At 29.7% G+C, this 16598-nt stretch overlaps 1 protein-coding gene across 1 annotated transcript in view; it reads left to right on the top strand.

The window, feature by feature from the left end:
* The window catches only part of LOC113518284 (potassium voltage-gated channel subfamily KQT member 1), a 68352-nt gene that overhangs the window by 42628 nt on the left and 9126 nt on the right, over positions 1-16598 (top strand). Inside the window, exons 10-14 of the mRNA XM_052903042.1 lie at positions 7543-7613; positions 9795-9922; positions 13513-13609; positions 13691-13998; positions 14340-14446. Of these exons, the coding sequence (XP_052759002.1) occupies positions 7543-7613; positions 9795-9922; positions 13513-13609; positions 13691-13998; positions 14340-14446 (711 nt within the window). The remainder of the gene's footprint in view (positions 1-7542; positions 7614-9794; positions 9923-13512; positions 13610-13690; positions 13999-14339; positions 14447-16598) is intronic.

Below are 16598 nucleotides of genomic sequence, written 5' to 3'. Positions count from 1 at the left end.
TACAATTCAAAGTATTGAAAGATTAATTGTTAATAGGTAGTTCCATTCCGCTTCATTAAAAAATCGGTTTATAGCATTATACTTAATCTACGCCTAAGTTATCATGCCACATTCATCAATAACTAAATATCGCATATACGGAATAGACCAGAGATAGTTTTAAGAAGCATGCTAAAGGTGTATTGGATTTAACGAATCGTGAGACAAAGCATGAGTCAGTGTTGAAGTTAGCGTATGTGTGGATTGGCAGGCGCGACGAACGGGCGCACAGGGCGATCGCGACCCATCAACCCTTCATACAGCGAGGACTCGGTGGCTGAGACTGCGCTCTCCAAGAAAATCTCTGACGGTAAGAAGAGGCCTCGAAAAGGCAAAATTTATAAAAATTAGCTGTCGTTTCGTTTTAGAAAAAAAAACCTGTCCGTCCGTTGTAATGCTCTTTCTGTCGCTTCGAGTAGCCTCTTTAAATAAGGTGCCTAAATGTTCAGTCATTGTAAAGTACTAGAAATCATTTCTATCAATCACTGCCTGTCTATAGGTATAAACATTAGTTTCACAAAATAATATTAAAGTATTTTAAATGTCGATTTCGACATTTAAATACTTTTACTGCTTCATTTAGAAGTGCCACTACCATATAATGTACCTACCTACTACTATATTACTTTAAACGCATTTGCGTCAAACAAAATGTATTGGTACGTAAAAAATAACTCTTATTAATAGCTAGTTCGATATCTTTAGATCGAGATTATTCTACTTATCAACTATCTCATTATTCTCAAATAAATACATTTATTTTCATATTGGTATAATAGATGAGTAGTTAATTTAGCTGGTAGAGTAATTGTATTGCAATCATTGATGTGTTTAGGATAGTAGCAAATACAATTTATGCATTATCTATACTGTAGATATAAATTAAAGCGTAAGTAACCATTCTCAGTATAAACACTAATAAGTATTTCCTACTTATAAGTATTACCGACTCTAATTAACCGACTTAAGGTATTCATAAAACAGAATGTTACTATTTTACTGTTTGTTGTGGATGTAACCATAATTGTAGCTCTGGCCAAATAGCTTGGTTATAATCTTATATCTTAGTAGTTATTATTAACTACTGATTCTTTTCCAAAATTCTCTGACTGAAGGATTACAAAAAATATTTTATTGTGGTAATATTGCCGGTTTACGTCTTGACAAGTTTGCTTCGAAAGTAAACTGAAATAGAATCTTAAAATTCAAATGTATCTTATTACTATATCCCAAAATTATATTTGAAACTTCATCACTTTTATTTTCTTTTTTAAATTTACTCACGTTTCTACTTGGTGTACGGGGTACTTAGCCTAGCTAATTTCAAACTCGATAGGTAGAAGCTTATACTCATGTAAAACTTTATAATACAAAACTTTCTAAATTGAACAAGGTGTTGTGTTTTTCAACCCTACATATATTTGTCAAAATATTTTAATTAACAATATGCTTTGAAATATACTAAAATCAACAATATGACTTCATAATGTATTAATAAGTTTATACTATTAATTTACATATATGAAATATATTACCATAAATAAAGTATGAATCTGTAATTGTGTAAAAAGGCGTATATTTATCTAATTAATATAATAAAATTATAAAGTTGAGAATATCTATGTTAATATATGCTGTTTCCACATTTTGAAGATATTAGACCTTCAGAAAAAACTGGTGTCTGTTTCATCTTGACACACCATCTAGAATTGTTTTTATAATACTACGATAGCAAACAAACATTGTATCTATTTAATTAGTTTTCCTACTTCAAGTATCTACACTTACGATATAGTGGGCACTAATAACACATTAGTTGCCACACTTACGATATAGTGTGGCAACTAATAGGTACAATATATCAATATATACAGAATATAAACTTATGTATAAGTTTAATATAAATAAGGTAAGTAATATTTTCTTAATACTCATGTAATACTGATGATATGATATTGAAAAAATAAAAATGTATTAATAATATACCTATAGATGTTGATGGCTTGATGCTGAAATAAGGATCCTTTGGAGTTTTTTTTCTTTTTTGTATTTATGGTTATGTATTTCTTGATAAATTGTTTTGTAGCCAATAAATGCTTTCTATTCTATAGATAGTTAATTAGACAGAATCAAAACATAATAATGTTAATTCGTATCAGAACTCATAGGGGTACCCAGGGGACAATATTCCGGAACGTGGGAAGGGGGAGGAGCTGCCCTCACCTGCCTCCTCTCCCTGGAAAATTGTATGTCTTACTATATATTATGTATTAATTTTTGAAAAAATCGCGCAGTACAACAAGCGCTACAATCACCACAAATCTGACATGGTTTCCTGGGCTACAAACTGGGTACACCCATGTCAGAACATAAAATTATTTTTTAACATAAATCTAGTGCTTTTTTTCAATACTCTAGTTTATTTATATAATACAAGTACATACAATATTAGGTCATATATGATTAAAATATACTTTTTAAAAAACGTGAATTTTCATGTTTCATTTGTCCCTTCTTTGCTGACCAGCCAAGAGCGTGTCCAACACATATACATGTATGTATGTTTCGTGATTATAAGATTTCATTTCCGATTAAAGTTTACAATACCTCTTCAACATCATATCGAATGAAGACAATGTTTTTTATCTTAATTACATTATACTTCGGTAATTAGGTATAACTTTATATCTTAACTAGTAAATCAAAATATTTTGTTGTCCATTATAATTATATGGTCTATTTATAATTTTAATTTTTAAAAATATTTACAATAAACATCTATTACCTATCTTAGATGTTTTAAAAGAAATAGGTTAATTCCTCATTTATATAAAAAAAAAATCTATTGAGAACTATTTATCAGTTCTTAGACTTAGTGTTGAATAAAACATTCACTCTTAAATACTTAAAAAATTTCTGACAACGCCTCTTCTTTAGCGCCACCACCACCATCTAGGTCTAATGAATTTTAGTATTCCGATTACATAGCCATAGACTGGGATACTGCATACATATGCCTGTCTAGACTGTGAAGGTTGCTGGTCTGAGTCACTCTCACTTATCAATTATTTTCTTTTTATCATCCAATCGATTCCTTACGCCACCAAATATTACCAAGCCACTACGTTCTGGCATTATGAAAGCAGAGTCCTCATCCATACCATATGCGTCTGCACCACATTTTCCATCTCTTGATAACCATCTGATGATGCGAACTCCACTTTCATATCACTACGGTAACCGCTTATCATCAGGTGAGCCGTATGCTTGTTTGCCACCTCAGTGGTGTAAAAAAAAAGAAAAATCTTTCACTGATAATAACAGCGTTGCTAAGTTTTGTTTCCAACACATACAACTTATTACTATAGAATTCATTCAATCAAAACATTAGGTAAGTAGATTTTTTATCAATTTCTTATATATTAAACAACAACAAAGACCTTCAAGTTACATTGTTTGTTGTCCTTTCATTTATAGTCGTTTATGTCAAGAGAAGGAGGCCTTGAAAACTGTTTACTGGGACATGCTCCTTATTTACCTTATTATACAAGGACATAGCGACAAGTTTTGATATTCTTATGAAACAACATACACCGTAGTCAAACAATCTATTTTAATTTGTATAGGTACTTTCAAAGCATGTACAGTATTTTAATTTATTAAAAATATGCCCATTGCCACTTCAACTTATTAATCCTTCGGGCTATATTAGTCAGTCAATTTTTAGCGGATATTTCTATATTGAAATCTATCACGCAGTAAATTTCCGAACATAACACTCTCCTAATGGGGAAAGGCTTGTTAGTAATGGGATCTAACTGCCCCCATTGCTAGCAATATATCCTGTGAGGTCGACCTCCTCGTGGTTCCCTGTAGAAATCATCATTGTTAATAAGTTGTTAACGCCTGCAATACCTCTAAAATTGTAGGCGTTCATAGGCTACGGTAACCACTTACCATCAGGTGGGCCGTATGCTTGTTTGCCACCTCAGTGGTATAAAAAAAAGTTGTTAATTTCATCACGATAGGCCAACAGACCTGTTTCATCCTCACCTAGTACCAAAAACGCAGGCGAGATCAATATTTCATTTTCACCCATTAAACTCTTAGAGAAGAAGATGGCATTATTAGTAACAACGATATCACTCCGCATTGCTAGCAATAGTACTGTCAACTCGATCTCCGTGTAGTCCTCGTGCAATCATCGTGATTAATTAGCCACTAATTAATTCATTCATCGAAAAAACACTTTATAAATATTCGAAATAAAAGTGTTTCAATTAAGTAAATCGTCACTACCAAAAGGCACTAATTAAAGACTCTTGTTTACGAACTTTGAAGTAGGTACTCGTATTTTGCGTAATTTATTAAACCCCATTCAACCATGTTGGATTCTTTGACAAACCTCTCAGTCGAAATAAAACTTACCCAGCCTGACAAGTTTATACGAATATGTACTTAGCTACCTATCAATATAATTTGATACACCTGAACTAAGAGAACTATATATATATATATATATATATATATATATATATATATATATATATATATATATATATATATTCTAGTATATATATAATTTATCAACAACTTTTAATGCAGTGTTCCGAACCACAACCTATAGGTGTGAGTCAGACGTTAGACATGATTTTTATTTTATCCATATATATTAAAGCATACCCGTTTGCTATATTACTAGTAGCAGTTATGGCGCGTAATTTTTTTCAAGGATGAATGATATTAGATGAGCATTTTCAGTCTATAAATTTGAAAGCATTTTCTAATACAGCAATGAAGAGATTCGAAGATATCGCATCTTGCTTTCTTATATCTTTTACTGTTGGTTGGACTCTGGTTCTGTGTTCGGAAACATACGAGTAGAAATTTTACTGCAAACACATTTGAGTACGATTTAACTACAACAAAAGCTTTCTCTTAATTCACAAAAATTAAAGTTAAAAAAGGATTGTTATAAATTGAAATAATGAAATAAGTAGTCTAAAAATATTGTTAATAACAACATCATTAAAATGCCTTTTTGTTAAAAATAACATCATTTATCAAAGAAAATGGATAATAATCAAAGGAGAAGTGTAAAAAAAGTAGAATATTTAAATATTATTGTAACTAAATAAAAAGACTTGAGTGTAGCAACAGCTGAATAAATACAATAGATACTAGATGAACTATCCGCTAGGTGAAATTGTTTATTTGACTACCATCTGCAAATGACTTATAGTGGAAATGTATTATTGGAAAGCCTTGATACATATTCTGGTGTTTTTTTTTTAGGAACGATACAGATCTTTTTAATATTAATTAAATGTCGATCCAAAAGTAAACCTTAGGTATAAGTTATGAAACTTTAAGAAATTTGTCAAAATTTTTAATAATACCTACTATACAATGTAGGTATAGGTATACTAATACGTTTATGAACCCTTCTGAAAACGAATATAACAAAAACTAAAAGTAGAATACATAGATACTGAAGCATGTTACTATAAACTATTTATGAGCTTACTTTAAAAGCTCAAGATAACAACAATCGAAGAAAGTTTTGAAATTGTATTTAACATGTCTACTACATATTGCCCTGAGCTCACTGCATTGCTATTCGTATTAGTGCTACCTAGTCGCTACACCAGCTCGTATCCTTGTATCTTATCTTAATAAATATCCTATTATGATTTTTAACTAAAATTGGCATAAACATACTACAGTTACCATTTACTTTACAGTACTTGTAAAACTTTAATCGAAAATATCGTGTTCGTACCATTAATATTATAATACAATAAAATTTATTTTTACTGCCAAGTAAGAAGAACATTAGGAGAAAACTTACAGTATGCGACCAATTACAAATTTTGTATCGACGATATCAAAATTTCTAATTGTATTAAAATTACAATAAAATTTAAAGTAAAAAACTGCAAACGCAGTCGAATTTTTCTTTTAAGAAAACTTATGACGCGTCATCGATACACACAAAGAAAAATCTAACAGCATGTAACTATTTCCAAGTACTTATAATTAACTCTTGAAGTCTGGAAAGAATACTACGTGTCAGATATTCTGATAACACAGCAACCTCTAACATTATAATAAACAAGACTGACTCATAAATAAAATCGAACATGCTAAAGTATGAAATGGCAAAAACCACCGAAAGAGAAATAAAGCAGTTAGAAATTGACAGTATCGCCATTGATGTGTTTCAAACTAGTGGCAGATATAAGATATTCAGACATAACATCTATATCAAATAAACTACGAATTTTAAAGAGTGGACCTATTTCGCACAACATTTTTAATCAGACAAAAAGAAATACAAATGGAATAATATGGAAATGGAAATGAAATATATCTTAATATACTTTATTTGTAAATAGTGAATTTTCATTTTAAAAACGAATATTTAGCTAATTCATCATATGAAGTATTCATTGCATGTCCTAATGATACAAATCATTCTTAGACTTAGATACAATACGATTATTAGATACCTCCATTTCTGTACTAAATCCTATCTGCTCTAATGTAATAGCAATTAGGTATATTATTGGTATATTATGTGTAAATCAAAAATCACATTGAAAAAAGAAACAAAAAAATCACAAGTTACTAATATTTTATCTATAGTGTATAAAAGTATTAATTAATAAACATGACCAAACAACAATAAACAACAGAAATGTAGGTATATAAAATATAATTTAATTAAAGAAATCCATTACAGACTGTGAAATTATTGACGTTTACTCAAATGTAGGATAGAACAAGCTCCTATTGACACCCTTTGTCGTCATTAGCCACCGTGACAGTAAATCAATAAAATTATTGTAATTTGGTTGAACTGACATGCAGCACGCGAAACGTATAGTCATGACCGAAGTACTTGCTTTTATATTTATAATTTTGTCAGTTTGTGGTATTCTGATGTTTTTTATTATCATTGATTGATAGTACTGTAACACCTACCTTAGGGACCGGAAATTAAATTTAAATAAAATATTATACCTACTTTAAAAACAGACTTATTTTTAATGCTTTGCATTAGCACTTAACTGCACATTTAAAAATGCCTAAGAATTATAAGTTTATGCATTAAAATAACTAATCTAATTTTTCAAGTATAATCTATTTACGTTTTGATTTTATTTGGCATTAACTGTTATTGGCTTTGTTCAGCCATTACAGCTTAACCGAATTTGATTATAAATATGACTAGGTTTATAAATTTTCTCGATATTTCACACTACTAATATAACATTCTTTTGTCTTAACTATAGTTAAACCTTTTTTGATGAAAAAAGTTGTACCTCGTTATATATGAATACAATACAAGTACATTAATTGTATGTCGATGATCCGTATTTTAATCATATTACACATAGTGGAAATCCATACAAAAACTTAATCATTCCTACTATAGAACTTTTATATAAAATAATAAGATTATTCAGTGCATTCTGAAATGTCATTTTTTTTGTGCAGATGAAGACGAGGAACCACGCTGTGTCACCCTGACCCCGCGCCATAAAGCGGCAATTCGATTCATAAGAAAGGTATGTTTTTTTTTTAAATAAATAACCCTGTTTATTGATATTAAATATTTTTACAATTTTTAATATATATATTGTTTTCAAAAATCCATTAGTCACTCAAGAGTCAACTGTCGTTGAGAACGGCCAATTGATATTGAACATCTACAAAATTATGTCATCGCTTCATAAAATATATATGAATGAAAACCTACTTCAATGTTCTCTGTATAAACTATTGTGAATATTTTTTCTCTAATTATATGAAACATAATAACCAAATACATTATATTCATTACAGAACAAGGCCCATTAGTCTTGTCCTATAGGACGTATATTGTTTTATCCATGATCATACATTTATGATCATTGACAAAACAGTAAATGACCTACATAATATATTAGCCTATATTAACCATATTCAGTTCCTTTAGTATACATTACATTACTACCACTAACCGCTAAAATTTATGACAAAATCTACAGGACCAAAACATAAGTACACACGTATGTGTATATATTGCAATAATGAATAAGTCCCACTTAATACACCTACAACGATTGAAAATAGCATCAATGTCAGAAAAGTATAAAAGTAATCATTTCTCTTCATATAGACATATGATACGTGAAACGAAGAGAATATTTTAAGAAATGTATGGATGTAGGTGGTTATAAAGATAAACGAAATCTTTACAAGAGATAAATGAACTGCGTGAAGGGATGTGATATTAAACCGAGAGCAAATAGAGATTAATGGAAAAGAAAAACATATAATTTTGATTCAAAATTATATAGGATAAAGACAGGAAAATGATGAACTGTTAAAACACTTATCTACATTATAAAAGTAACGAAGTCAATATGCTCACATTATTTAACATAGCTGTCAATCGACAAAGTCAACAAAGATCGCATAATAACTTGACCCACAGAAGTGTCAAAGCATGAGAAATGGACTGTGCGTTTTAAGAGACTTCCAAAAAACGATGTACTTTATTTAAATTTTTTTGTGTGACTGTGTGTGTATGTGTATTACACAATATCTCTACTGAAACTTTTCTTAAATCTGATATTAATAATCGATTTTACAATTGATAGAGTTTACGAATATTGGGCATATTGGTCCTGGTTTTTAAAGAAGCTGCTTTTTTACGAAGCAAAATCTTAAACATCCTATAATTATTACTACTAACTTATTTGTCCTTGCAAAAAGTAAGACTAAAAACAATAATAATTATATATTTTATTCCATAATAAATTATCGTACCGTACTGTACTACAGGAATTTTATGAATTCACAGTTATTGTCGTTTCCGACAATTGTAATCGCCATCAGCTATACATACATATATATATTTATATTAATTTGCTGTAGAATAATTTTAAATAACATTTAAATAATTCATGTAAATACCAATGGGATAGATTAAATTTTGTATGAGATTGTAAATTTTATATGTGAGTCTATTTCTTTTTATTCGAACCATCTCGACCAATTGAATCGTCGCGCGTAGATTCCTTTCAATACGCCATCGAAATTTTAAAAAGTGTCTAATTAGTTAGTACTTGCATGTGTTACAACAAATTTTTCTTTATAAAATTTATTCATTTCCTTTGTATTTAGATGAACATTACGTTTCTAATAGAAGAATTTTCGCTCAAAATTAATTCTTAAAATTAGTTTAATCTTTGCCTGTAATATACATACCTTCCCTTCGATACATAATTGATAAGAGAGGTAAAAATGGTAGTCATCGCGGAGCCCTGAATTATTAAGCTTCTTTGCAATGTTCAAACCTATTCAATCCATACCGTTATTCCCGTAGGTACTTATAGAACTGCATGCTATAATCTGATTTGTTGTACTCAAGTACTTATTCATAGGTAATCATAGTAAATTCAGTGTTTTTATAGATATATAATTTTATTATTAGTTAGACTATGCAATAATATTTATTTTTTAAATATATATTGTAAAATAATAATAAACATTACCAACACAATTATATCCAGTTATATGTTATTCTCTAAGGAAATTCAAAGTCGTTACTCGTTTAGCAAAAATTACAATAATTTTAATTTTTGTAACGTAGACTATATTCTAAGAACGAACTTAATAATTTTTTATATATGACCTTAGAGGATAACCTAATTATATATATATCGAAAATTTTAAGTAAGAATATTGTAAAATTCTGACAGATGAAGTATTTTGTGGCTCGGCGTAAGTTTAAGGAAGCTCTAAAGCCATACGACGTTAAGGACGTTATTGAACAATATTCCGCGGGCCATGTGGACCTACTGGGACGAGTGAAAAACGTCCAGACTAGGTACTGATAGCCTGACAAGAACGCTCCTGTACCTAACTACACCTTGCACTACAATTTAATATCTACCTCTTATATTTCTCATGTCTACTGTTTCTACTATGTCTTGCAATGTAATACTTATTTGTAGAATATTTGGCAAACGTTCTAATATCCCCTTAATGTAGTTAGTTTGTGTGCAATGCTATTTGTAATAAAAAAAATTTACCTCACTGCAAATATCACTGAAAAACAAAATGTTAATCATATACTCTAGACATTGTCGCTCAGAGAATTATTACTTTACAGAGAATTATTAATTACAAATTATAGACTTTCATTTCAGATGTATATTTACAGTGATTCTAAAAATATTAATTATACCCAACCATTTTAGGACTTGGTGGTACAGCTATTGTTATTGGGTGTCGTAAAATAATAATATCGTATATGCATGATTGCCTGTGCATAATGAATTAGGTAGTAAGAGCTATAGTAATGCCAGGTAAAATTGTAACCCTTTTCGTCAACTTCTCATGACATTCTCATTGGCAGTTGGCATGTGACGTCATCTAAATCAATATCTTAAATAAGCGATAGTATCCATAATTAATTATCGAGATTTTACCTTATACTTAATATACATAGCTTCACTTTGATGAACCACCCATTGTCTGTTATTTCCGTGTAGCTCAAGTATTTTGTCGCACGCAAGAGATTTAGAGAAGCGTTGAAACCTTACGACGTGAAAGATGTGATAGAGCAATACTCCTCGGGGCACGCTGATCTGCTAAACCGAACCAAGAACCTGCAATACAGGTGAGGTACTCGTAAAAAGGCGCTCGCTCTCTGTGCCCGCACCGCGTCCGCAGGCCTTCTGCCACAACTTAGAGCTTCATTCACTAATTAATCATTATCAAATTGTACTGAGAGAACGCCACTTACCCAAAAAATATAACATGTCCAGTTTATGACACAAATTACGACAAAAAGAAATATGAGCAGATCGAATAATGTTATTAAATGTTAAGATGATTACAGATTGTAGTCATAATTTTATTATATATAGGTACATTTTAAATAGGTTAAATTCAATTATTACTACCTATCGGTAAAACTTAACTCGATCAGCAATACTATGTCATCGAAAAGTTATTTCTAAACTAATTTAACAAGTATGATAAATAATAAGGAAACGAGAATATAAGAAATAAATTACAAAATCCTAATTTATTTCTTATATTCTCAATAAATCAATCAAAATCATAAAATCAATTATGCCAATATTTCTGATAAACGCTAAACGTAATAATTTCGATGTTCATAACAAACATTAAGTAATAATATTTACATAAAAAGAATGAGCGCCGTAGCCGCATGTTCTTTGTATGTATGATCAATAATAACTAACCAACATCGTAATGTCAACAAAAATATTGACAATCCCCATGGACGCATACGAACTAGGTACGAGTATACTTACCTATAGTCACTAAGGAACGCAACCCGAACATTATACATTCTATGGTATTTATTCAAAATAAAATACAGTCAAATAATTATACATTTTATTGATTAAATCAGGGGTTCCCAAACTTATTTTGTCTAGTGCCCACTTTGAGAATAAATTATTTTTAGCGCCCCCATTTTTTCATCTACTTAAAAACCACTATTACTTCAAATTACAAATCACCCCCCAAGCCTTTACACAATGCCCCCATTTTTTTCTGGGGCTCTTACCGGGGTGTCCCTTTAGGCCTGCAGCGCCCACAAGGGGGCGTTATCGTCCACTTTGGGAAAGGCTGGATTAGATAAACAACAAAAATCTACAAATCAAAGATTAAATATTATCAGAATCCTGTTGTCCAAAATTTATATATATACAATACAATTTGAAGATCGTTGTCCATTTTGTCACTTTCACAGCAGATGTGACTTCTGAATTTTGAGTCTAAGAAAGTTTAAATTACTAAAGAGTAACGACAAACAGCTGTGTTCAAATCTTACTGTTTAACTTCAAATTATTCAGCGACAATCTTATTTAAATACTTAAGAAAAAATTTAAAGCCCCATTTTTTATTCAAAGTATTCATCGAAAAAAATTGTAAGATATAAACAAAATGTAAAGGGAAAAGTTTGTAACAATGCATTACATTTCTGTAACGCCACAATGAAAATGTTGAAATAAATTAAACTTATTTTAGTAAACGAATGAAATTAATTATTCAAAATCATTGTCTTATTTCGATCTGTTTTCTTTGAGGAAAGTGGTTTAGTTTCACGAAATCCATACGTCGTATCGTATAGTGTCTCTGGATTTCAAATTGCTATATCATTTTATTCATCTCACATACTCTCTGAAAAATCTATATTACATTATATCTTACATTTTTTTATACTAAATATACCACAAGAAATAGTTAATACCTAAACATAATAATAGAATATTACAATATTTAACAAAATTCATATTGATATTAGAAATGAGATTGATGTGTAGAACCATTTATTAAATTGTTTCATAATTAAAACTATCATTGTAGAATGTATGCATATGTGTATTTATTAGGTATATATCCTGAGATAGTCTTTTATATACGAGATATAGTCTATGCATCTACCCGAATTTATCTTAATCTAATTACTTGTTAAAAGAAATTATATAGAATGTCGAAACAGTAACAAACAGACAGACAGATAAAATATAGACATTAAAACTATAATATAATTAAGTAATAAGTAAATAACACACAGTATTTCATACTGCTTATTATAAATAGAAATATACCTAATTGTAAAATAACCAATTTATTAATATTTTATTGTAATAATTACCGGTTTAACTTACATGTAAATTGGTCTAAAAAGCGAAACTAGTTTCGGGACCATTCGGTACCGTTGATCTTGAGCGGCTGTGATACAAACGCGAGCCTGACTGCGCTCCGGTTAAGTTAAATTGATAATTATTATACTAAAATATAATGTACACTTACGACACCTTTAAAAATAAGATTTATAAATAAGTACCTTTTTTTGTATTTTTTGCTGTGTAGAACAGTAGAGAAATTTAAACGGTACTATTTGAAAAAAGTTCTACTACTAAATTATACCTAATAGTAGAATTTATAATTGTTTTATACTCACTTATCCAAATAGTAACATTTAATTTGATCTAAATGATAGCATGCGGTGTAGTAATCTCTACCAGTAAAGAGACATAAAAAATTAATAATAGAAACCAAACAATTACCTACTAATACAGAATATTAACACAATAGTAATAACTGAAATAATATTTGTTTAAAACACAAATATGCATTTATTTTGGAAGTCATTGCTTGTGTTGTTTTTGTAAGTTCTAGAATGCTTTTGTATTATTTAGGTGCTTTAGAAATAAACACGCACCTTCATTATTAATATTGCAACTGCAACTGTGCTTTCCTAGATTAGTTTCATTTACATGACAAAACCTTTTTAGATTGTAAAACACTTGTTGAAATGTCTTATTATAATTTACTAGCATATTACTATGATCATTTTGAATATGTTATTAGATTTTTTTTTATTTCAAATTGTAAATAAGTACGCATAATATATGTTCTATAAATTTACAGGTTAGACCAAATACTTGGGAAACAAGGATCAAAAGCTAAAGATGTATATGCATCTAAAATCAGTCTTGCTTCCAGAGTAGTTAAAATTGAAAGACAAGTGAGTTGAAGTTTACTTAATAGAAAATTGTTATATGAAATTCTGTTCTAGTCTGTAATAATTTATTTTGGTGTTTTTTAGGTAGATGACATAGAAAGTAAGTTGGATCATTTATTAGAAATGTATGAAGAAGATAGACGAGGAACACGTCAAATATGTGGAGGATCTAGTGCAGGCAACGGTGGTTCGTCTGCAGAGGGCGCACTGGCGCTTCGAGTGCGACCGGCGGCGCTCTCTGACAAGCAATGTTCGGAACCCAACTCACCGGTATCCCGGACATTCGAGCACCCAGCCCCGGCGTCAGCACCTCCTCTACCGCATAAACGGCCTATGAACAGGGGTTACTCTGATTTAGGAACTAGATTTATACGGAAAAAAGTTATTGTTAAGTAAGTCCATATATTGTAATTCCATATATCGTAAGTCCATATATTGTAATATATTATATATTTAAGTAAGTTACAAATTTTATCTTACCAAATCTCTTTCAGGTTAACAACCTTAACTGATACATAGTTTTTTTTGTATTTTTACATTATTTATTCTAATCATTATTTTACTGTTCCGTAATAAAAAATATAATTATTTAATTAAATATAAAATTGAATTTTAAATTGTCAGACAATAATTTATATTGTTATTATCAGCAAATACCATATATAACCTTGAATTAAAAATTATTATTATCCTCACATTCAAGAGGTTTATTGGAAAAATTTCATGTTTTCAGAACGTCGTCAAGTCGAAACGATGATTCTCCAAGAGACGATGAAGTGGTAATAGTTGTACCCACAGACCGGGAAGATACGCCTCCACGTTTGGCAACCGATAGCTCAGGTCAGTGTGTAATAACGAAAAAGTCTATTCTTAATAATACTCGTTACAATCTGTCATATATTTATCACATGGGATATACTGAGTTTTCCATAATGTATCGAATAAACGACACACGACGAAATTATTGTTAAATATATATAGATACTAATCCCTAAATATTTGATTTCTAGAAAAAAAAAAGAATCGTATAAAAGAATTAAAAGTTGCATAGTGCGAGATCTGTGTTGTGAATGATGCTTATATGTGAACCCTACTTTTTGATAGCCTTCCGCGAACTTGGTATACCAATACATTGGTGTGAAAAAACCTTTGTTGTTTTTTTGTTTGTTACCCTTTGGCCTTAACGGTTAACCGAGTTGTCGTACAAGGAAGTTTTACATACAATATCTACACATACTTCATATTTGCAATAAAGACAAACAAATAAAAATAGACTCTTATCTCAGTCAATCAATTATATCCCTGTCACATGAAAGTAGCTGCGGACAAAGCTAGTTAATTAATAAAATATATTATTGTATATTTAAATGGTCACGAAAAAATAAAAACAATTAAACTTAATAAAATCTAAAGTTACTTTCATTGCAAGCAATATATGGATCCATGTTTTAAATTACCTCGTCTCCTATATTTTTCTTAGCAGTCGTAAAATACAGAAATCAGATATTCAAGTCTTTCAAATGGAGATATCTTTTTTATAGCCGATGTACTTATTTTATAATACTGAACGAGTCTTGATCTTCAAATAGCTAGGTTAACTTAAGGAATCATAAAACTGTTAAACTGTATCCTATTTAAAGATATTCTTTTACACTTGGGTACTAGCTCCATTTTTATGCTTTTACTAATCAATTATTACTTATTTTCTAATGTGTATATCACAATATTATGCTTCATATTGAAATTGTAATTTAACCAATTGCACATCGTTGCCATAGGTATAAATATGCGAATATTACAAAATTGCAGCATCTTATGAAGACTATTCATCGTCCACTTCTCTATGACCGACGACATGGGAGAGCCCCATTGTATTTGGCCGCCATCGGCTGAGTGAGTCCTACTCCTACCCCTTTCGATGTGTGGAATGTGTTTAATTATAGTGTCTCTATATTCCCCACTCCCCCTCTGTTATCCTTTTTCATGAATGTACCTACCTAATGAAAGTTTCTTCTAATTTAGTTGTATCTCATTTGTATTTCTTATCTTTTTTATTAAATTGTCATTTCGTATACATATACAAGTTAGTATTATTTTAAAATTTTGAATCTGTATTAATGAAAGTTTTAGTAAAATTTATTTTTATACTAGACAGATTGTCGTATTGAAATGTAACAAGAGTAACAAAAAATAACAAAAATCAGAGAATACTTATTAAACATATCTATTTTCAGTGCTTCGAATTTAATGTGGAATAAAATCGGTTATTTATATAAGTACATACTTAATAATTTATACATACATCATATTATTTATTTTGCAGCATCTTTCATCAATTCAGCATGTTTATGTGACGTAGATATAAATATAGTAGATTTTAATTATATAAGTGTTTAATGGCATATATTAATTTTTAATAGGTCCTACAATGGACAAAATGTCTAACACCATTTGTTGCATATTTAGGTACTACTTATGTCTATTGTAAGCGTAGACAACAAAACATGAAATTTATTGTTTACAATCTCCTTATGTTTATATTTAATTGAAAAGATTTTCTTAATCAGTTAAATTTATATAATATAATAAGTACTGCATCTACCTACAAAATACTTATAATAATTTTCTCTTGATAACACGATACTCGTTTTTTATTTATTAAATTTGGACATTCTATTTTAATATATAATATTATATAACAAAATTATAATTTAATTCATACTTAAATATTTCCTAATATTAAATCAAAATCACGTACATAGACCTACCACATCGTATCGTATGTTGGTAGACATACGAGTCTATTTTTATGCTCCGTAATATCTACTGTAATTTCTCGGGTAAATCCTTAGAGTATCTATGACAAAACAACATCGTAAAATAGGCAAGGCCATAAATGCTATCTCCCGGGACTATCGTGGGTAATCAAATACCCTAATACTCGTACCACGAAAATATTAACTCGATGGAATAGCGAAGTAAATGAATTCTC

This window comes from Galleria mellonella, unplaced genomic scaffold, assembly GCF_026898425.1.
Source record: "Galleria mellonella isolate WM207_F2 unplaced genomic scaffold, CSIRO_AGI_GalMel_v1 utg132, whole genome shotgun sequence".
NCBI classification, from domain to species: Eukaryota; Metazoa; Arthropoda; class Insecta; order Lepidoptera; family Pyralidae; genus Galleria; species Galleria mellonella.
This window is presented reverse-complemented; position numbering and strand designations above follow the sequence as displayed.